Here is a 22,446-nt window from a genome sequence, read left to right as displayed (position 1 = left end):
AAACCCAAGTATTTCTTAAACACAAAAAATGACAACAAGAATAGGAACCAAGGGTTAAATACACTAACCAGTATAAAAAATGGAATGAATACATTGATTAAATTTTAAAGACTTAAGTGAAAACATAAACTTTAGGAGAATAAAATGAAATTATTTTCAATAAGAAAAATTCAGCATTTGTTGTTAGATTAAAAAAATTTATTCATTAATTCTACCTAGCGGATCTTAAAAATTACCTTTGTTACTTTGTAACTCTTAATTTGTTATTTTAGATTCAAACAAAAAATCGAACCTCGATTAGTCGAAAAATTAGAATTTGTTAAGTAACTACTAAAATCCAACAGTAATTTGTGTCATTAGTTTATATTTTCTGATAAATTTAATCATTAATGCTTTAACTAAACTTAACTTTAAAAATAAACGAGTGTGCTTTAGACCACACGACTGAAAGTAAAACTTCTTTAGTTTCATTTTTTGGTGTAAATACATGTTACAAATAGAATAAATATTATTTATAAAATTGAGTAATAAAAACAAGCAAAAAATTTGTAATATACATAAATTGGTTTCGAACGCTAGTCTCGGTAGCTAGAGTCCGGTGTTCTACCACTAAGCTACTGAGTCTCTATATTATTTTATATACTTATACTATAACATGGATGTTGTTATGTTGTTGAAACGTAACCGTATCTTTTTCTATCTATACTAACTTATATCTCCCTCTTAACTTGATCACACTTTTCGTAACAAGCTTGATCACACATTTTCGTAACATTCTGATCATATACTCTCCAGTTTACTTTCCAAGTCAAGCTGTCTAAAGAAATTTTACTTCAATAATTTTTAAAATCTATAATTATGTAAAATTTAAAGGTTGCAATTAAAATTGATTCCATTTTCTTAGATCGGTTAGTGTATAAATATTTGGATGATTATGTTATGTGTTACGTTGTAGAATCACACATCACAAGGGATAAAAATAAATGCATTTATTATATAACTTTATTTGTATAAGACAAAATTTCTTAAAACATTTCTTTAAATCAGTAATAAGTTATCTTCTTTATCAATATATATATTTATAAAAAAAAATGCCATTGTGAAACGAAAGTACGAGATACCACATGATTTTCAAAATCAAAAAAAATGATGGAATATTTTATATAAATCAGTCAGTTAAAAAAGAAATCAAAATTTTCGGAGTAATTAACAACAAAAAAGAAGTCTTGGAATTTTTTTCGTCGTATTTATCAATAATTACTCCTCGTTTGTACAGTAATAATTATTAACATAAATATTTAAAATTTTTGTCGTTATATATTTTTGTCAATAATTACTACCTCTCTTATCAAAAAAACAAAGAACATAATTAATTTTAATTACAAATATCTCATTATTTTAGCCTAATAAATAAATTGTTATGTTATAATAGTTTTTTTTAATACTAATAAATTATTAAAAATATTTTCAACTTTGGCGGGGTTCCACAATGCTTTATTTTTAAACACGAGCTGACAGTTGAGACTGAACTTAGGTTTTTTCCATTTATATTTGTTTTTATACAATATATAAAAAGTCACTCTCTCATTCTTCTGTTTAATGAGACGAATGATGAATGTATGAAATTGAAGTTACGCATAAAAATTAAACTCTTTATAGATTAAAGAGTGGAACGTAATTTTTACTTTTAATTAGAATTTAAGCACCAGCACCAAATTCTCTAGCATCGTCTTCAGTAATGTCACCATATTCCCAAATATGGTAGCGGTTTTTCATTGCGGATTTTTCTGCTTCTTTGTAATCATTTACCTTCAGAGAAAATTTAAAAAATAAAATTAGTTCTAAGAATTTTGAAATTAGAATACTTGGTTTAAACTTAATACTTTATTTAAATTTAAGAAAATGTAAAATTTTTATTAAACCCACAGGGTTTCCTGTAGCTATCGTATTCGAAAAGTAAAGTGATTTAGTGGATAACATTATAAACAGTTTCTTGGTAATATTTATATTCGATTTACCACTTATTATTTTTTGAGTTTCAAGCATATGTCAACTTAAAAAAGAGGGACTCTGTATACTAGATTCAAAAACTACCAAAGAACTTGTCTACTAGAAAAATTTTTATCGTCAATGTACTTTCCGAATGCTACAGTTACGGACACACTGTAGAGCTAATAAAAAATAAAATGTCTCAGAAATTTTACCGATAGAATTTATGCAAAAATACTTTCGGATCGATTAATGATTTTGATTTACCACAAACATGAACGTGCTAAAAATTTTATAAATATTTATAACACTGCCTGAATGTGGAGAGAAATAATATTCCAAAAAATTTATAGAAATTTATATTACTCCATCCTAAATTACAATGTCTCAAATGAGCATTTAAATAAGTATAGTTAGAAAATGGTTATATTAGTTGAAAACATGTCATATTCTTTTGATATTAATATGCAACCAATATCTGTCGGATACATTACATGAATTCAAAAGGATAAATAAATGTGATAGATGCATATGTTGAATGCAGGAACGAAAAAATAAAAATTTTACTTACAAGCTTAGAAAGTCGTTTTTCTCGACGATTTTCAACAAGTAAAAGTCCATCAGCAATTAAACCTTTACCAATGTCAGCATTAGTATCAGTCGTTGTTAACGTAACCGCTGGTATTGACCCAACTTTGTATTCCACATTTAATAATGTCTGACGATCCAAAATATCACTTGACAAATAACTGATAGATTCTTTAATATAGTCAGGATCATTTGGTAAAGTCACACAGGCTAACACATATTCTTGAGCATATGGTTTATCCGTGGTGAAAGCGGATGGTAATGCAGCACATCTCGTTGTATTAATGGTTTGTCGATTACCATAATCAATATAATAAACAGAAACGTTACCATTCTTTTCAACTTTTTCAACTTTAGCCCGATACCATTGATCATCGTCAAATTTAGCAGCACAAATATCATTCCGTTTTGGAGTGTATGCACCGGGTAAAGGTGGATTTACTTGGAATTCTTGTCGTATTTTAGCCATTAAAGATTCTAGTTTAGCACCTTGATCCACATTTTGTGCATAGAAATGACCTTCTTTAGTTATTTCCGTGACGATTACTTTTTCATAATTAATCTTCCTTTCTACAACCTGAGAAGAAAAAAAATTTTATAAGATAAACAACAAACTCGATACAATTTTATCAGTTACTCATGAGAAACTTAAAAACTTTTCGCTGTTTCTAGGCAGGATAAGTTCCTTTGACTTTTTGCAATACTGCAACCAACTTGTGATCATGAAGCTCATTAGGCTCGAAATCATAAATTATCATTCTACCGAATTATGAACAATTTCTATTCGCATCGTCCATGAGTTTAATTTCAGGATAGTCCATGAGTCTAATTTTATGGATGGACATACAAGCGCCTATGGATTGTACTATTTGGTTTGCATTGAAAATTGAATACTAACAAATTTAAATAAGTTATTATCCTAATTTACATTTCAAAAATATTATTTATGCAATTTCGTCTTTTATTTTCACAATTTCTAATGCAACAAGTTTAATTAATTGTTATTTTTCAATAAATTTTTGTTTGACATTTACTATACCAATTGCATTACATATAAAGATTAAAAAATCGAAACAAAGAAAAGTTATTCAAACCAATCCAAAACCATCATTTTGTAATAAAGATTCATATGTTAATCGATATAATTTTTAATACTTTTTTTAGTTAATTTTAGTTAAAGGTCAGAGTAAAATGTATCAAATGTACACTAAGATAATTATTATGAAATAATAAGTCCTTAAATCAATTTTTGATTTTTCTTTCCCACTATTTTGACATCGTCTACATTGAAAACATATAAACGCTCAAAACAAAACCGTGGGCTGGATAAGAAATTTGAATAAAACACAAGCTAACCTTATCTTCTTCTATTCTTTGAACTTCTTCTTTGTCCTCAACGTAATCCTTCCATCTATTAAGCCGTTGTGCTTTAGCAGCTTCTTCAGCTAATGTTAGTTGACGATAATATTCACTGCGTTCAGCTGTAGGATGTACACTTGCATATCCCATTTCAACTAAGGCAACTGACAAATTAACATTATCAATCCATAACCAACCAATAAAATTGCCAACTTTATCAAGTGATTCCACTTGAATTTCAACCTCTTGCTGTAAACATTTTTCTTTAGTATATAGCAAAGCTTCTTCACCAAACGGTTCACCTTCAGAGGCAGGCTGTCCATTTAAACCGGGTCTAGCACCACGCGGGCAACTAATACCACCTAGAAGAAACGTGACTAAACAACTTTCTTTTGGTATAAACAATCGCAATCGTGAACCGCTAGCAACAAATTCTACAATTGCTTCTGTACGTTTAGCCCTTTGCAAGAACGGTAAGAATGTTTTAGCTTTGCTACTATCACCACTTATGTCAGTCACACGATGATTTGGTATATCTTTTTTCGCATGAACTCCTTTTTGTGATTTGATAGCTTTAGTTTCTGCTGCAAGTAGCTCATCATAGTGCGAACTACGTTGATCATCATCTTGTCTATATCGGATTACAGTTGCTAGACCTTTACTTACTAATGCCTCTGCTACATTCACACCAGATATTGTTACTGTGCAGCATGTTTTCTCTGGGAAGTTATCTTTTGCTGCTTGAATATAATCCACAGTAACATTTACCTTTTTACCAATTAATTTCTTTCGTAAATATTCACGTGCTTCAAACATCCATGGAATATCATAAAGTGGACGAATTTTTTTAGATCTTGGAGGTAATTTTCCTTCTTCATCAGCAACCCTATTAAAACAATTTTTTACTAACTCTCTTTGGTTAAACAAATTAAAAGAAGAATTATTAAGGTAAATTTTGTACGATGGGCTTATGCTAGAAAATGTCTCAGAAAGGTTACCGAAAGAATTTATACAAAGCAAAAACTTTCAGATCGATTAATGAATTTTGATTTACCACAAACATGAACGTGCTAAAAATTTTATAAATATTTATAACACTGCCTGAATGTGGATAGCAGAATATACAAATAAATCAAATTCTTACCGTCCAGGTTCTTTAGGTGGGCGAATACTAGCCAAGAATATCTTCTTAACAGATCCGTTGGGTGTTTTGACAAACAGTGCATCTCCATTCACAACTTCCACAACAGTTCCAACAAAATTTTTTTCATTACCATGAATTTGAGGCGATGTGGATTGATAATCTTTCCATAACCTTAATTTTTTCGCTTTTGCTTGAGCTTCAGCCGCACGTAATTTGGCTGCTCCTAGATAAATAATTTTTATTTTAGTTTTAAAAAAAAAAAAAATATAATTGATTAAAAAATTTTATATAAATAGAATGTTCCCCAAAAATAAAGAAGAATTTAAATATTTTGTATTTGGATTCATATCACTTTAAATTTGGAGGTATTATAATCTTGCACATTTATGACTCAAGCATCTCCTATGATAACAGAGATGGATCTAAGGAATGTGCTAAATTTGTGTAAAAGGATGTATTTGTGTAAAACCCTATTTATGGCAACATAATGCAATATTTTCTTACCTGATTTCATGTAGGCCATACTCCAATCCACACATCTTGCTAAGCCCTCTTTTAATAAGGATTCAGCAATGTTTCCATTCGGATGAATGATAGTACCAACAAAGTTATTATTGTTGACAGATTCCAACACAATTTCAACATCACGTTGTAACAATCGTAGTTCAACATAATATTTGGCCTCGTCAGCAAATTCAACAGAAGTATTCAAATCTGGTTTTCCATCACTGTCTAATTTATATCCAGGACACTGAAATTAAAATTTGAATAATTACTGAAGTTGTATCGTTAACATTCTTGAAAAGAACGGGAGGATAGTAGCTAGAATGTAATTTTTCGCATGAAGATTGTAATAAAAAAAAATTTACAATCCAAATAATTAGCAAAAACTATTAATGTATGTCCCATTTGACGACCAAAAATGTATTTATTATCATTTTCAGCTAACACTGGGACAAAAATAGTTGATATTTAACAGGAGCTTCGAAAAGTTGTGAAACTGACATACAGATGGCGATTTAAATACCAAACTTGAACTTCAATACAATTTTAGCTAGTATCAACTCCCAAAAGATTTTACATAGAATAAATAAACAATGATATTTCTAACATTAGTTTTCGATATATTAAATTGATTTGCTTATTTGTAGCTCTCTATAGTCTAAAAGACGGTGTAAGTTCTCTCTTTTAGGTTATTATTATATTCTTACAAAAAATGTAGTAAACTTTTGTAATCCAACAAGGGAAAAAATTTTCTCCTGTCCAAATTTGGGTGTTTAAAAGTTTATAGGTTGCAAATTTATTTGAACAGTAAATAGATCTTACCCGAATACCAGAAATCATCAACGTAATATGATAAAAATCAGGAACTAGGAATGCACGGACTGTTGAGCCATCACGAACGTGTTCAATAACTGCTTTGACTCTTTTTCCACCCAATTTATCAACAAAATTGCGTGGATTATCAACGGACCATTTAATATCACGAACACTATCTGGAGCTGGCGTACTCGCCCATTTTCCTTTACCTGCAGCTTTAGCCGCATCTTCTAACTCAATTAAACGTGCTAATTCGGGGGTATTTCTTGCTTCGCGTCGTACAGACACTAATCCTTCAGACACCAAACTTTCTGTGATATTTTCAGCACTATTTACGTCTAAAAACAACAAAGAAAAATTAGCTCACTATTTTTTTTCGGTAGAATCTTCTTGCACATAAAAGAGAACGTTAAATTGTAAACATCTTTAGAAAGTAATTATTATAATTAAAATAATTTCTGCTGGAAAAATGCTTTTGTTTAATTTTCCATAAACATGAACGCATGAAAAACATTTTTACGTCATGACACACTGCCTGATTATGGATAGCATTAAAAATAATAATTTTACTATTGAATGTGAATTGAGAGTCAAAAAATATAACTTTTAAAAATGCGCATCATATTTGAATCAAGCTAATGGACTAGAATATACAATAGTTCAATTCATAGGCTAATAAATTTAGTGAATTTGCAAAGGGGCGATTAATAAAAAGCTAGGTGAAAATTTAACTGATATAGAGACGAGCGTCTCGTTACAGTATCATCTTATAATTCAATACTTTTAAACATGGATAGCGAAGTCGGTAGAGGCGGGACTACGTAATTTGTAATTTTAGTGATAACTAGCGACCCGCCCCGGCTTCGCACGGGTGCAACTTTTCTGTAGACCTTTTCAATGTGTACAATACTTGGTACATTATTTTGATAAAACCCGTAGGGTTCAGCCTGCGTTTGTATGCGGAAAAAATGTAATTATTTACGACATCACTTTAGAAACCTCAAAAATAGCAGTACTTCTCCACTATTTAATGGATGTTATTATACATATAAACCTTCCTCTTGAATCACTCTATCTATTAAAAAAAACCGCATCAAAATCCGTTGCGTAGTTTCAAAGATTTAAGCATACAAAGGGACATAGGGACAGAGAAAGCGACTTTGTTTTATACTATGTAGTGACTTTGTTGAACATTTCTTATTTTATTTTTTGATAACTCTGTATTGTAGTAATTGCGACTTGGTTGTGTTAAGTTTGCCGACTATAGAGCAGTTGGATTGGTTCTGAAGTTTTTAGCCAATGCGTTCAAAAATGGGACACTATTACAGACAACGGAGATTTTTAATATTAAATTTAAGGTAAAATTAAATAATATTTAATTTAAATTCAGTAACATTTGATTATGTCACAGTTGGTATACTTGGCTGGCGGCTGCCAGATGATACTCTGACGAGGCGCTCGTCATTCAAACAAAATGGCGCATTATCATAATTGTTGCTAATTTTTAATATCCTGTATAGACAATGTTGAATATCGTAGTGGTGCTTGCATTATTTTAAATAAATTAGAGAAGTTTAAGAAAAAACAAACATTATCTAGAAATCTTTTTTTTTTTTTTTTTTTTCGAAAATCTTTAACAAGGCTCACTAGTTGAAGCTACCTATAAATTATTAACTCTTATCTTTTATAGTTTTAGAGCAAATGGATATCAAAATTTGATTCCTCGAGGGAAAGCAATAATATTTACAAGAAAATGTTTAAAACAAAAGTTGTTTATTTTCTTATAAGGAACATTTTTTATATTAAAAATTTTGTTCACTCTCCTTACACGATGGGTCATACGGACTCAAAAGCCAATTCAATTATTATTAGGAACTCAAAATCATTTTTTACGCCCTGAGCACGCTATAAAAATTTTAGTTTGATATTTCTTTTCGTTTTCGAGTTATCGTGGTGACGGATGGGCTGATCTCCTATACCAAAATTTTGTTCGTAGCTTTGATATATATTTCATATATACACTTTGATATATATTTCATATATACGGGGTACAAAAATTGATACTGTGCGCTTTGTAATCGGTCGGATTCGGTCAAGTGTGTTGTTTAGAGCACCTAATTAAATCAGTATTTCTATTTTTTAATTAAATCCGGAAAAGGAAATTATTGAGCACAAAGAGGATAGAATAGAGGAGAAGCAGCCCATATGAGCTAATGTAAAATCGTAGTATACGAGTTTCAGTGCTTCTACCGAGTAAGGCTTTTAAACTTAATAGATAATAGTCGCCCACGCAAAGTAGTCAAACTTAATAAATAATATGTAATATGTAATATGCAAGTATATTAAGTTTAGTCCCAAGTTTGTAACGCTTAAAAATATTGATGCTAAGTAAAAAATTTTGGTATAGGTGTTCATAGAATCACCTAATTAGTCCATTTCCGGTTGTCTGTCTGTCGTCTGTCATCACGATTACTCAAAAACGAAAAGAGATATCAAACTGAAATTTTTATAGCGTACTGAGGACGTAAAAAGTGAGGTCAAGTTCGTAAATGAGCAACATAGATCAATTGGGTCTTGGGTCCGTAGGACCAATCTTGTAAACCGTTAGAGATAGAACAAAAGAAATATTCCTTATAAAAAAATAAGCAACTTTTGTTTGAAACATTTTTTCGTAAACATCACTGTTTACCCGTGAGGGCGAAAATTAGGCGTAAATTGCACAGTGTGTAATTATGGAAATATCAGTTATGTATGAGTAACATGTATGTATAATGTGATAGTCATTAACACCGTCTATGCATGGTATTTCAACAATTAACACAGTCAATTGATTGTTTTCACTTGTTCATTAATTAGTTTAATATTCCATTATTTATCTTTTAATGCTTACATCAATATTACTGCAAAACAAATTTCGTAAAACGCTTACGTCATAATTAAAATTATCGTGATCTGTTAATTTTTAATAGGTCAAATAGATTATATAAGCAAGCATGGCAACAGTTATATTATTAAAAAAAACAGTCAATAAATTTACTTTTATCCAAAAATTAAAATTTTTAATAGAAAAAGTATTTTAATACTTGATAAAAAAAAACTTTCTAAAAGTACCACGTGGTACATAAAATAAGTACCATACTATCCATTTAAAAAAAAATCTAATTGCATTCTTTTTCACTCACAGTCGAATACTATAGCACAAAATTAATAATGTGAAATACCTTTTCCAAGCAAAACCACTCCATATTCTCGGGTAGCGTTTTGTGGCTTTTCTGCAGTAAACCAAACTTCTTCGCCCACAAGTTTCTTCCGTAGAAATTCTCGTGCCTTCCATGCATATGGTTCATCTTTAGCTTCTTCTCCACTATAAACAAAATACAAAGTCTATTATGAATTATTCATAATGAATGTTAGTTTAAAATTGTATTTTAAAATTATTAATTTTGGACTTTTAAAATCCAAAATATTTGTTTAATCTTAAAAAATTTAATGTACGTCTCATTAGACAACCAAAAATCAAATATAATAATTTTCGGACAACACTGAGACGATATTTAATGTAGTTTAATATGAATGCTTACTTTCCAACTGGTCGGCGAGCTAATTTCGGTGCAACAATATTCGAAAAGTTTAATTGTCTTTCCGGTGGTGGTGCCCCTTTCAGCCCTCTGATAATTACAGAGTCACCAGAGGAGACCTATTTTCATAAAAAAATAATACATTATAAAATATGAATGGAAAATTATATACCGAGTCCATATTTAAATATCAAATTTTTAATATTTTATAAAAATGATTTAGCAAAAGAAAAATAACGATTAAGTTTTAAATTAAAAAAGAAATGAAAATTAATTTGAATGAAATAATTTAAATATGGTTTTAAGTGATCAATTTATAGAAAATGATATTTTGCAATGCCAACCAAGCATATTTTTTAAAATATTTAAATAAAATAAAATCACAGTAAATAAGTAAATTATATTGTGATTATAAATAAATTAAATTAAAAATATTTTTCTTTTTTTTATAATATATTTTTGAAAAAAACTTACTTGTTTAACAATTCCTCTATACTGTTGTTGAGAAGCACTCATGATTTTTGGCCCATGCAGAGACGTACGTAAAAAAGGACGAAGTCAGAAATGATCACGTGACATGCTAAATCGCGTCTGTTGCGCTGTCGTCATCATAATACTGTTTCCGGTTTTTAAAAATATGCATTTTTTATTTTTTAAGAGATAAGTAATGAAAATATGAATAAATTCATTGATTGCATTTTATTATAATTTTATAAGAATTGAATTTTTGATATTATTTAGGAGAAATGTTAAGAATATTACATAAATTCCAAATATGTAATGTTGGAACTGATGTGGCTGATTTGGACTGCCATCTATGAGAATTATAGTCGATGGCATGGAAGTTAAAACGTAAACATGTTGATGTAAATAAATATGAAATCGGAACCAAAAAAGTTTCATCGTCTAATTTTAATTATTAAAAAAAAAATTTAACACTTTTTACCTTCATTTTTAAATTGAATTTAGAAAGTTTATTATTAAATTTTGAAACAATTATTGCCATCAGAATTTAAAATAAAGGGAAAAATAATACAGTCAAATCTCAATAACTCGATTTTTAATTCATTTTCCTATAACTTTGTCCCTTGTTAATTACTCAGAAATAAAAAAATTGAGATAAATCGACGATAAGATGTATTTTCATTATGTTTAGACGTCTTGATGTTTATTAACTCGGAAGTTTTGATTCCATCACTAACTCATTTATCTATGGATTCCATAACTCCTAAATCCAGATATCTTAATGATTGATTACAAATGTCTACCGGAAAGGACTTCGAAGATTCGATTTCATTTCTTTTATAAACCGAGGTTCGCAAATATTATATTATAAGTACGCCGCATGTCAAAAAGTTAGGATTATATAATAACTTCGAAAAGTCGCATCTCTCCTTTAAGTAATATGCGAGAACACAGTTGCCAGATTGTACTAATTATCCCGAATAGACCTTTTCGTTTTAAAAAATGATTACATTTTGTTTCGGACAGTTTGTTAAAAAACTAATGTAATAAAATGAAATATTTTGTGCCTTTGTCCAACTTATTACGGTGTGTCTGAGATAATAACGAATCGTAATTGAAATAAAAATGTCTATTTGGCTATGATTTGGCTCTATTTTATATTAAGCTTAAGATACTTAAAAAAATATTGTGTTACAAATCGCATTTAGACCGTTTTTAAAAATAGGCAATTATATTTTATATAAAAGTTATAGCATATTTTACTTTATTTGTTTTGATAGATTTTCGAAGACTAAGAAAAACCTCCATGATCTAATGATTGTGCGACCCGACATATTATATTATTAATGGTTGAAAATAATGAGGACAGTGGTCATAAATGCACTTGGTGCTCCCCTTGTGGTGCACATCCATAAAAATTTGCATTTTCTCTACTTCTATTTTTTTGTTTTCGTTCATGCCCCCCCCCTTGTAAATGCACTTCCGAGTCCCCTAGTACTCTTGTAGTGCCCTCTTTCGAAGGCACCACAATCATCACAAAACAATAAATTATGATATTTTTTCGTATATTTCTGTGAATAAGCTCGATATTTCTAATTTTTTTTCGAACTACCGTGGTTAGACTGTAATTGTTTTCGGAAACAAAGCCGGTCATTTTTCTTTTCTTATAATTTTATTTTTTGTAAATAAGTAAATTGAACTTTGCGTTTGAGAAAAATAATTCTTTATTTTGAAAAATCTTACGAGCAAAGCCCATATTAATTATACGGAAGTGTTATTTGATTGTCAATAACTAAATAAAAAAAATTTGAAAATTTAAACTTTTTTAAGTATTTGTTTACACTTTTAACTGTCATATTCATAACCCTAGTTTTTTCTTAATTCATTTTTTACTATTTAATGTATTTCAATGCTGAAAATCTTTAATTATTTTCAATTAAAATAATTCTTTTATATTTCGATAAAATCTTATGTTAACTCCTTTTGTTATTATTTATAGAATTTAATTTTTCCGAGAAACTATACTTAAAATATTTTCGAAAGATCTGTTTTTATTATCGCCAGATAAAAACAAGATAGCAAGTTTCTATTTTTCGAATTCTAAAAGAATTCAGTATTATGTAATCATCAAGAAACATGAGACTAATTTTAAAAACATTAATATTGAATAATTAGTCTGAATTTTAAGTATTTTTTGTTCTTTTGTTTTGAGCTTCTTTGTTCATTTGTTTTGATGATACGCAATAAACAAATGAAGTTTATCAAAATAGTTTTAAACTATCGTTGTTTAAAATTTCATAGTTTTGTACGTTTCAAGCATGATATCCAAGTTGACGAATCGACCTTAGTTTCATCAACGCATATCAAAAAGAAATTAAAAACTTTGGATTTACCCTATGATGATGGTTACACGTGCTTCATAACGAATTGTGTTTTATGTTCTCCAGCTTCGAAAAAAGCTTCTAAAAAATTATTCATAAATAAAGTATCAGGTAATAAAACTTAAAGCTTACCGTGTATACGATTTTGATCTTATTTTTTAATTTTTAGGTTTATATTTATGTACTTGTATGAAATACAGTGGAAATTGGGATAAATTCGAAAAATATTTTGATAGTAAAAAGAATGCGAAATCATCGAAACAAATTTCGGCATTAAAAGAAGCACTTGCTAATGATACAAGTCAATATAACAGTAAATGGGAAGAAATTTCAAAGCGTTCAAAAACCTTCAATGAAATTAGTGATGATGAATTTTCTGAAATCATTAAACATTTTAATTTTCCTGTATGTTATGAAATTTTCTCTGTATCTTCATTCTAATGTTAACTTTCACACATTTGATAATGAAAGTATTGTTTTGCACTTTCTATTTGATAGTTTTTTCTGTATAAAACCCGCTTTCGTTAAGCTTTTTTTTTTTAATATTAAAAATCACTTAATCGTTTTGGCGAATCGCTAAAACGAACAGTGATTGGGACACAAAATACACATTAATTCAGTTCATAATTTATATATATATTTTTTAGATCAAATTTATCTTATAGGCTGACTTTTATGCAGTTCTGAAAGCAATAAATTTATCGTTTTTTCTTTTTTTTTTCAAAAGGTTACTACTTCTTACAATCTTCTTATAAAAATAAATCTTAATATCTAATTATAAAAAATTTATCAAAAAGCGAATAATTTATTTAATAAATAAAGTAATAATTTATAAAAATGTTTTAGATCCATCGCAAAAACACGTTTGAAACAATCGAAGCTAGAATAGATGAAACAAAAAAAATTTTATATTTTCCATTTACTAATACGAATTCAGAAGTTATTGGCTATAAAAGTTTGAAATTAAAATCTGGTGAAGAAACTACATATCCAGAAACAGATTGCCATGGAATATTAATTACGAAATCCACAAAATCTTCGTCAGCGATACTTGTAAATAGAATAGTTGATCTAGTCAATCTTTCTCAATATAAATTAAATATCGATATAATTTGCTTACCATATGGTATTAAAAATTTACCTCAACAAATTTTGCCACTTTTTGAAAATTATGAAAAATTAATTATTTGGTTTGGTCATGATGTTATTTCAGTAGAAGCAGCGAAACAATTTGCGAAGAAACTTGAAGAAAAACGATGTTTTATCGTCAGGTATATATTAAATTTTTTTGTAAAGATTAATCAGAGTATTAGATAGAGCAAGATTTTCTCATGACTCGAGCTACAAATGGTTGTTAGGATTTTTTGTTGTGGTACATTGATTAATATCTCCCCTTTTAAAAATTAAACTTGTTACAGATCGAATGATAAATGTGATCTTCCGTCGTTGGTTACAAGTACTGGTGATCTGAAAAAAATTATGTCTTCAGTAACACCTGTATGGCATAAATCTATAACAACATTTGGAGCATTACGACAGGATATTTTATTTGATTTAAAAAATATTGAACGAGTTCAGGGCGTCAAATGGACTAGATATCCGACATTAAATCGTATTTTAAAGGGACACCGTCGGGGGGAGTTAACAGTCTTAACAGGACCGACTGGTTCTGGGAAAACAACTTTTATAAGTGAATATTCCTTAGATTTAGCTATGCAAGGTGTAAATACTTTATGGGGTAGTTTTGAAATAAGAAATGCTCGTCTTGCTCGTACAATGTTGCAACAAATGGTTGGATTACCTTTAGAGGAACATTTGGATCAATTTGATGTATGGGCGGATAAATTTGAACAGTTACCCATATATTTTATGACATTTCATGGCCAACAATCTATTAAAATTGTGATGGAGGTAAGTACACTTTGTCTGTGCAATGTAAAAAATTAATTACTACTCTTTTAAAAGAATTAATGCTGTTACTTTTTGTCTTTTTTTCGTTGACAAATGCGCGGAGATCCAAATGCAACCACATATTAACATTATCTCGACTTGACTACGGGTCACTAGTTGACATTTCTGTCCGTTCTATGGACTAATGTAGCTAGAGATTTTGGGCTGCCATGCACGATCGCCAATGGATCGTCATAAGTCAGGTTGTCTGTCGCAGCTAGACTTCCGAATACGTGGGTCTTTTAAATCGTTTACTTTATGCTTTTACTTGAAATCATTTTCGTAGTAGATAAGATCTTTTGAAACGTTATTTTGAAAAGTGTATTTAAAATTTCCATAGCATATTTCAGGCAGTTGAACATGCAACATATGTACATGATATTTCACATGTAATTATTGATAACGTACAATTTATGATGGGAACTGGAGATGATACCAAACACATGGATCGATTTTGGAAACAAGATGTGATAGTTTCAGCATTTCGAACGTTTGCTACGAAAAAAAATTGCCATGTTACATTAGTTATACATCCACGAAAAGAACGTGATGCCGATGATTTAACGATTAATTCGATATTTGGTGGTGCCAAAGCTTCACAAGAAGCAGATAATGTTTTATTAATACAAGATAAACGACTTTCTTCCATACGTGGGAAAAAATATCTTCAGGTAATTTTATAATAAAAGATACTGTAGAATTCCTATGGAAAATGTCAGTAGTATGGTATCGTAGAATGGTATTAATGAAAAAAGTATTAATGGGTTCAAAGTCTAAAAATGAATATATATATATATATATATTTTTTTTTTTTTTGTTAATATCTTTATAAAACTTAAAAATTCTGGATTGCTTTTAACATATTAACAGACCATCATCCAAAGCCATTTCTCAAGATGATTTTGATAAAATTTTCTATATGTAATTACAGGTGACGAAAAATCGATATAGCGGTGATTTAGGTGTAATTCCATTAGATTTTGACAAATCTGGCCTCAGTTATTGCCAAAAGAAGAAAAAAAGTGACGACAAAGGAGATGTTGAAAAAGTTGATGTAAAAAGTGATGTAAATATTGTTGAAAATCCAAAAAAATCTAATAATAAATTTTTTTTCTAAACTTTCTTCAAGTTTTTTATTTGTTTTTCTTGTTTTTACGCTATAGTTTGATTTTTGAACTGATAACTGAACTGCATACTGTAGTTCCGATCAGAAGCCAAAAACGTCACATGAGAATCAGTTAAATTCAATAAAATCACCAAATGTCAAATGTTCATGTTCTTTAAGCATGTGCTTTCTTAATGATTATTTTAAAACCGTTAATATTAGGCATGTTCTAAAACGTTAATTGGTTAAATTATAGTCATTTTGATATTTAATAAAGTAATTGGTTATAATGTAAAACTAAATGGAATTATTTGTCTTTTAATCTTAGTTCTATAGTTGTTTACTCAAAACTTCTCTAATTTATCAAATAATTGATTTTAATGCTACGCAAACAATTTTAAATTCAATAGTAAAATAATCGTTTTTTCTCAAATTAACTTCCATAATAATCGTATTTTTTTCTTTTTGTGTCCACTGTTATTTTATAATTACATGTGGCATGTTTCGGCTTCTGAGAACATTATCAAATTGTGGGGTTTGACAAATTTTTGGAATATCTTTTATAAAAATGTTATTTAATCTAAAATTCGAGCGATTAGAAACATTAATTATAGAAACAAAATTTTAGTACGGCTCTTAATAAAATGACCTAATTCGTATATTTCCAGAAATTCTATTGCGTGTATGACCGAGAGCGATAACCCTAGTAGCTCAGTTGTTTAAATCGTAACCAATTCCGTTTGCGGTATGCCCTGGGGTAGTGGATATACACATGAAGGAGGTGCACTCAGCCTCTCAAAATAATTGAGGAGCTGATAAATAAAATTATCGGCGGAATAGGTGGTAAAACACATATATGATATCACAATGGGCTCTATAGCCTAAGTGTGTCCTTCGTGGACATATATAACCTAACTTAACCTAACCATGATCCGAGAGCACCCATAACTCAAAAACTAAAATAGAATATACCGAAATTTTAATTTGCTTAATAAGTTTATGGATTTACTAAAATCGGTCTTAATTTTGCTACAAATATCTGTCACATATATTGTGAGAGGTAGAAGAAAATTTTCTAAAAGAATAATTTGAATTCCTTTTCTCATAAACTCTTTTTATGCAAACCAATATTAAAGTAATGTAACATCGACAAGATAATGGCAAGCTCTCGGGATTATGAAGAACTCATGGCGATATCTCAATGGTTTTATATTTTCTTTTTTGGTGTTGACCGTTTTAAGAATTGTATAACTATGAACAAAATTGATATTTTCAAAATCGTGAAGTAATTTATAAAATATTTTTGATTTTAGTCATTACTAAAGGATATCGCGTGAAATTTAATGAATTGATTTGGTATTATTAGTTCTTTTATTGTCAAGGTAATGGTCATTATTGTTCAAGTAATAAATTTGGTTAATCGGATAAGTATACACTTTTATATCACATGCATAGGTATATTTAACAACAAAACATATGTGTAATTTAAAATAATACATCTAATAATTTTATAAAATTATTGTTCCTTGTTGCCTTTGGAGGTCTGATGTTTCTATCATGTGCCGTTGAATATATCTAGTTAACAATATAATAGTGGTTATACTTTTTTTTTAAATTTTATAAAATATATTCCGAAAAGTGTGGCTTGTTTTTAAATTTTACAATGATGTTTGGATCTTATAAAAAATATTTTTTACAATTTGCTGCTGCTACGCCCGGTACGTACATTTTTTTTTTCAATTTTGTATCAGTAAAGTAAATTTTATGAGTTAGATCAAGTGCCGCGAAAATCTTCACATATTTCTTTCAATTAGATAATTTTTGGGGAAAATATTTCATTCCTTCTACAAAAGTCTCATTTTTAAAATTTATTGCAGACTTTTAAACCTAATTGGTTTGAAATAATGACTTTTATGATTGGCAACGCTAGAATGAAAATATTCAGGGGGCTTAGAGGCATCGGACAGAAATTATTACCAGTTTTTGATTGGTCAAAATTGTAGTGGTGATTTAGCCTTATAACTTAAAGTGGAAAAATAGAAAAAAGATGGAACGAAGCAGACAAATTTTTGGCGAAGGGCCTCCTTGTTGGGGATCAGAGGTAGATTTAAGACAAAAAAAAAAACAACAGAAAGTGGTGAAATATAAGCGAAGTGAATGGATCAACCTTTTGGCCTAGGGCGTACGCTTTGGAAGACCCTGGCGCCGATGTCTTTCAGAGATTTATCTCCCGAGATCACAAATCCGCCCCTTTCAAGATTTATTCTTCAACAATAAGAACTAGTCAATGACATGCAGATGCAGTGCTAATCATACAAAAATCATTTTTGTTTCCATTTTCTCTCTAGAGTAAACTAAAAGGAATTTTCTTTTTTTATGGAATATAGTTTTTCTTGTTTTGGTTATGTCACACAACTTGTGTGGTAGTAGTATTCTAAAACTATCACTTAATTATCTCAATCAAAGACTGATAAAACTTACATTTTTAAATAATCTCTAAGAAACGTTTATTTCTGAAATGACACACTGATTTCTGATAGGAGACCTGAGTCAAATTTTTTTGGATGTTTTGTTTCGTTACTTATTTTTGATACTCTTAAAATTATTTCAAATTTGACTGCCTCATTACGTATTTAAAGCTTGGAGTGCTCATCATATCCACGAGGTGAAAAAAGCAATACAATTGACCATGTAGAAAAACGTGATTTCAATCCATTAATAATAATTTCTTAATATTTATTTATACATGATGTATCATCAAAGATGAGACCAAAATTTACAATACTTTTTGATAAGTATTTTATAGGTTTTGTATAAACTATATTCTATATAGATGGTAAAAAATCAAAGTGTTTTTTATTAAGGATGTACTTGAAATTATTCATATTCAATTTTTGTGTATATATATCTACAATCGTTTTTAATAAAACTAAAGCTCTGGTACGGAACTTTTCCTGATTTATATTATAGTTAACAGTTTAAAACTTTGTCAGCACGTTCATTGCAGTCTAAAGACTAAAACTTGAATTTTTTTTAAAACAGGCTAAATAAATGTTTAATTATACCCCACCGGCATCAGTTTAGACTACAGGACATGTCAATAAAACGGATACACTATAATATCTTTTTATACCCTGTATATATGTAATATATATAAAGATATATTAAGTTTAGTTCCAAGTTTGTAACGCCTAAAAATATTGATTCTACGAACCAAATTTTGGTATAGGTGTTCATAAAATTACCTAATAAGTCCATTTCCGTTTGTCGACCCGTTTGTCTGTCTGTCCGTCGGTGGACACGATAACTACAAAACGAAAAGAGATATCAAGCTGAAATTTGTATAGCGTGCTCAGAACGTAAAATGTGAGGCTAAGTTCGTAAATGAGCAACATGGGTCTAGGTCATGGTTTATATAAACAGGATTCTAAAAACTTTTTCTCTATTATGGAGATGTTTACTAAAATTTCATTTCGAAGCGATATGAATATAGCATACCTAGTTTTATTAGTAGTGTAGTTATTGTGGATATAATTTTTAGATAGTTTTTAACAGGACTATCGATTTAAAAACCTACATTTTTTGTGAATTTACAGTGGGTGGCACTTGCTCGTGCAACGCCACTCGAAATGAAAAATTATTAAAATTTTTATTCTGTTTTATATTTTATTGTTTTTACAAGGCTACCACTTGCACTAGCAAAAACTACAGAAAAATTAAATGTATCTTAAATTAAATTAATTATAGGCATTTTAAGCAGCACAAAGGTTTTCCCATATACGTAATTAAGCGGTAATAACATATTCATTTGTAATTCATTAAAGGTATTTTGGTTCAATTGAGATCATTAGCTTAAAATAAGTTAATAACAATTAATAACTCAATCTAAGTTTGAATTAATACTTTGCTGAATAAAAACAATAAATAAAATAATTAAACAATGAAAATAAACAACTGACTGAGTTAATGGTTCAATATACCCTCTACAGAAAGTGTTAAATATCATGTGCTTGTACAATTTTTATAAATCAGTTTTAAAAAAACCTACAAATTTTTAACTCTCCTTTTATAGTTTTTGTGAAAATGGAAACTTCAGTTTTGCGCTAAATTGGGTTCTCACGGGAAATCAAAGATATTTACGAAAAATTTTTCGAATCAAAGTTGTTTATTTTTAAACATAATGACCATTTTTACAATTAAACTTTTGTTCTATTTCTTTTTACAAGACTGGTCATACGGACCCCAAATCCAATTCACCTATGTCGCTCATTTACGAACTCAAACTTAATTTTTACGTCCTGGGCACGCTATAAAAATTTCAGATTGATATCTTTTTTCCTTTTTTGAGTTATCGTGTTCACGGATGGACGGACAAATGAAAATAGGCTAAATGATTTTGGGAAGACGTATACCAAAATTTTGTTTGTACCATCAATATTTCTAAGAGTTAAAAACTTGGGACTAAACTTAATATACTCTGATATATTTTATATATAGGATAAATAGGGTATAGAAAGTCAACTGTATAAGACAGAACTGAAAAGTTTAAAACAAGTGCTTGATTTTTTAATAAAGTATACTGTAGAAGATAGTAGATAAAAGGCAAATTCTATCAAAATCCATCAAATTGAATTTTAGTTAAACCCGTTCAAACATATGCAATAATTTTATAGATTGGAATACCCAAATCTTTACACATATTTTTATGAATTTTGTAATTACAGCTTTGCTGACTGTGTTATCATTTGCAACTCATCTGGGATGGACCTCACCAGCTTTACGCCAATATTTATCCGGAGAAGCACCAATAACATTAACAAGCGATGAAGGCTCATGGTTCGTATCAATTATCAGTATTGGTTGTATTGCAGGCCTGCTAGGAATGATGTTAACATCCAATATTGTTGGACGTAAATTAACAATGGTAGTGGTCACTGTTCCATTACTTGCGGGATGGCTATTAATAATAATCGCAAAAAATGTCACGGTATTATATATTGCACGATTAATAGCCGGTTTTGGAATGGGCATGTCAGCAACGGCTGTTCCAATTTATACCGGTGAAATAGCAACAGATGATTTACGCAGCGCATTAAGTTCAAGCTTTCAAATAATGTTAGCATCTGGACCAATAATTGAATATTCGATAGTACCATTTATGACAGTAACCAATACAGCGGCACTATCAGCCATATTACCCTTGGTTATTCTGTTGATGATTTACTGGATGCCAGAATCTCCATACTATTTACTAATGAAGAACAAAGAAGATGAAGCGAAAAAAGTTCTAAGTAAGTTACGTGGCAGTACTGAAGTGGATAATGAATTATCATTAATGAAAAAAACAGTAAAATATCAGATGGCAAATCGGAGTACATTTATTGAACTCTTCAGAAGGCGAAATAATCGACGTGGTTTATTTATCATGTTTGGAATGTACACAATTCAAGCTTCTTGTGGAACAGTAGTAATATTATTTTATGCGCATGTTATTTTTGAAAAAATACACTTTGATAAAGTCTCACCCAATATTTTAGCACTATTAATGATTATATTACCGTGTGTTTCAAGTTGCATATCCACTGGCTTAGTGGAACATATTGGAAAGAAACCGTTATTAATTGTATCGTTAACTTTATGTTTTCTGTGTATGTTATGTATCGGCCTATTTTTTCATTTCCAATCGTTATCGTATGACGTAATGTCAATTAGTTGGTTACCTGCAATGTGTTTAATTGGTTTTAAATTCGTTCATGGATTGGGAATTGCTGGTATACCATTCATACAATTAGGTGAATTATTTTCAGCGAATATTAAGGTACATGCGGTCTGTACATGTAAATGTTACTTATTCATTTTACATTTTTGCTCGAATAAATTATTTCAAATATTGTCAGATAATTTAGGTTTTTTTGTACCATTTTATATATTTGCTGGATTTAGTTTATTTGGTGTTGTGTTTACAATTTTTTGCGTACCAGAAACAACAGGAAAATCATTACATGAAATACAACTACTATTAGGTGCGAAATATGCAGATGATGCAAATGCGATGAATAATACGCAAATAAAGGATGTTAAAGTTAATGGGACTGAAACGAATGGAGAAAATAATTTACAGCTTAAAGAGGTTAAAGTTAATGGTACTAATAAGAATGGTATTAAAGTGGATAATCGTACAACAAAGTGTTAATTAGTAAATAAATTTTAGAACTTTTTCTTAGATACTTCTATTCCATCAAAATTACGTAAAATGCGTAAATTAAAGTGAAGTTCACAGTTCTTGGCACACGCATTTTGATGGTTTGTGTTGACCTAAGGTACAGAAAGTTGATGTCCAAGTATAAATCCTCATCCGCTAAGTATGATCATGTTAACTGAGTCATACTTAATAATTAATATTGGCATTTTTTTTTAAATCGTTTGCTTTGTTAAACTTTAATTATGGGATTATGCATCTAGAGTAGCCCATTCAATCTGGAAGCTACCCCGCCAGAGAGTCTGTATTTTTTGTACCTCTGATCTCGACAGAATCGCGTATTTTTATTTGCTCAGAACACCACTTTT

The 22,446-nt window shown here is 29.4% G+C and overlaps 3 protein-coding genes across 4 annotated transcripts; 2 read left to right on the top strand and 1 right to left on the bottom strand.

Moving 5' to 3' along the window:
- Positions 1-1,448: 1,448 nt before the first annotated feature.
- Positions 1,449-18,532, bottom strand: LOC123296715 (staphylococcal nuclease domain-containing protein 1). Of its 2 annotated transcripts, XM_044878316.1 has the most exons (10): positions 18,498-18,532; positions 10,453-10,468; positions 9,982-10,097; positions 9,622-9,764; positions 6,407-6,738; positions 5,585-5,831; positions 5,081-5,303; positions 3,934-4,822; positions 2,561-3,154; positions 1,449-1,809 (listed from the first exon to the last, which is right to left on the bottom strand). In XM_044878316.1, exons 1-10 carry the CDS (start codon positions 18,530-18,532, stop codon positions 1,699-1,701), a joined length of 2,706 nt encoding a protein of 901 aa, XP_044734251.1. In that variant the 3' UTR covers positions 1,449-1,698. The 2 variants fall into 2 exon arrangements, with proteins under 2 accessions (XP_044734251.1, XP_044734250.1); XM_044878315.1 differs by lacking the exon at positions 18,498-18,532 and having other exon boundaries at positions 10,453-10,633.
- Positions 12,662-16,128, top strand: LOC123294636 (twinkle protein, mitochondrial). The gene is made up of 7 exons (XM_044875732.1): positions 12,662-12,935; positions 12,994-13,229; positions 13,671-14,095; positions 14,243-14,735; positions 15,125-15,445; positions 15,706-15,849; positions 16,102-16,128. Exons 1-7 carry the CDS (start codon positions 12,677-12,679, stop codon positions 16,126-16,128), a joined length of 1,905 nt encoding a protein of 634 aa, XP_044731667.1. The 5' UTR covers positions 12,662-12,676.
- Positions 17,543-22,285, top strand: LOC123296185 (facilitated trehalose transporter Tret1-like). Its single transcript, XM_044877646.1, has 2 exons — positions 17,543-17,597; positions 20,604-22,285. Exons 1-2 carry the CDS (start codon positions 17,543-17,545, stop codon positions 22,070-22,072), a joined length of 1,524 nt encoding a protein of 507 aa, XP_044733581.1. The 3' UTR covers positions 22,073-22,285.
- Positions 22,286-22,446: the final 161 nt, after the last annotated feature.

The sequence above is a fragment of the Chrysoperla carnea genome, chromosome 3, assembly GCF_905475395.1.
Source record: "Chrysoperla carnea chromosome 3, inChrCarn1.1, whole genome shotgun sequence".
Lineage (NCBI taxonomy): Eukaryota > Metazoa > Arthropoda > Insecta > Neuroptera > Chrysopidae > Chrysoperla > Chrysoperla carnea.
This window is presented reverse-complemented; position numbering and strand designations above follow the sequence as displayed.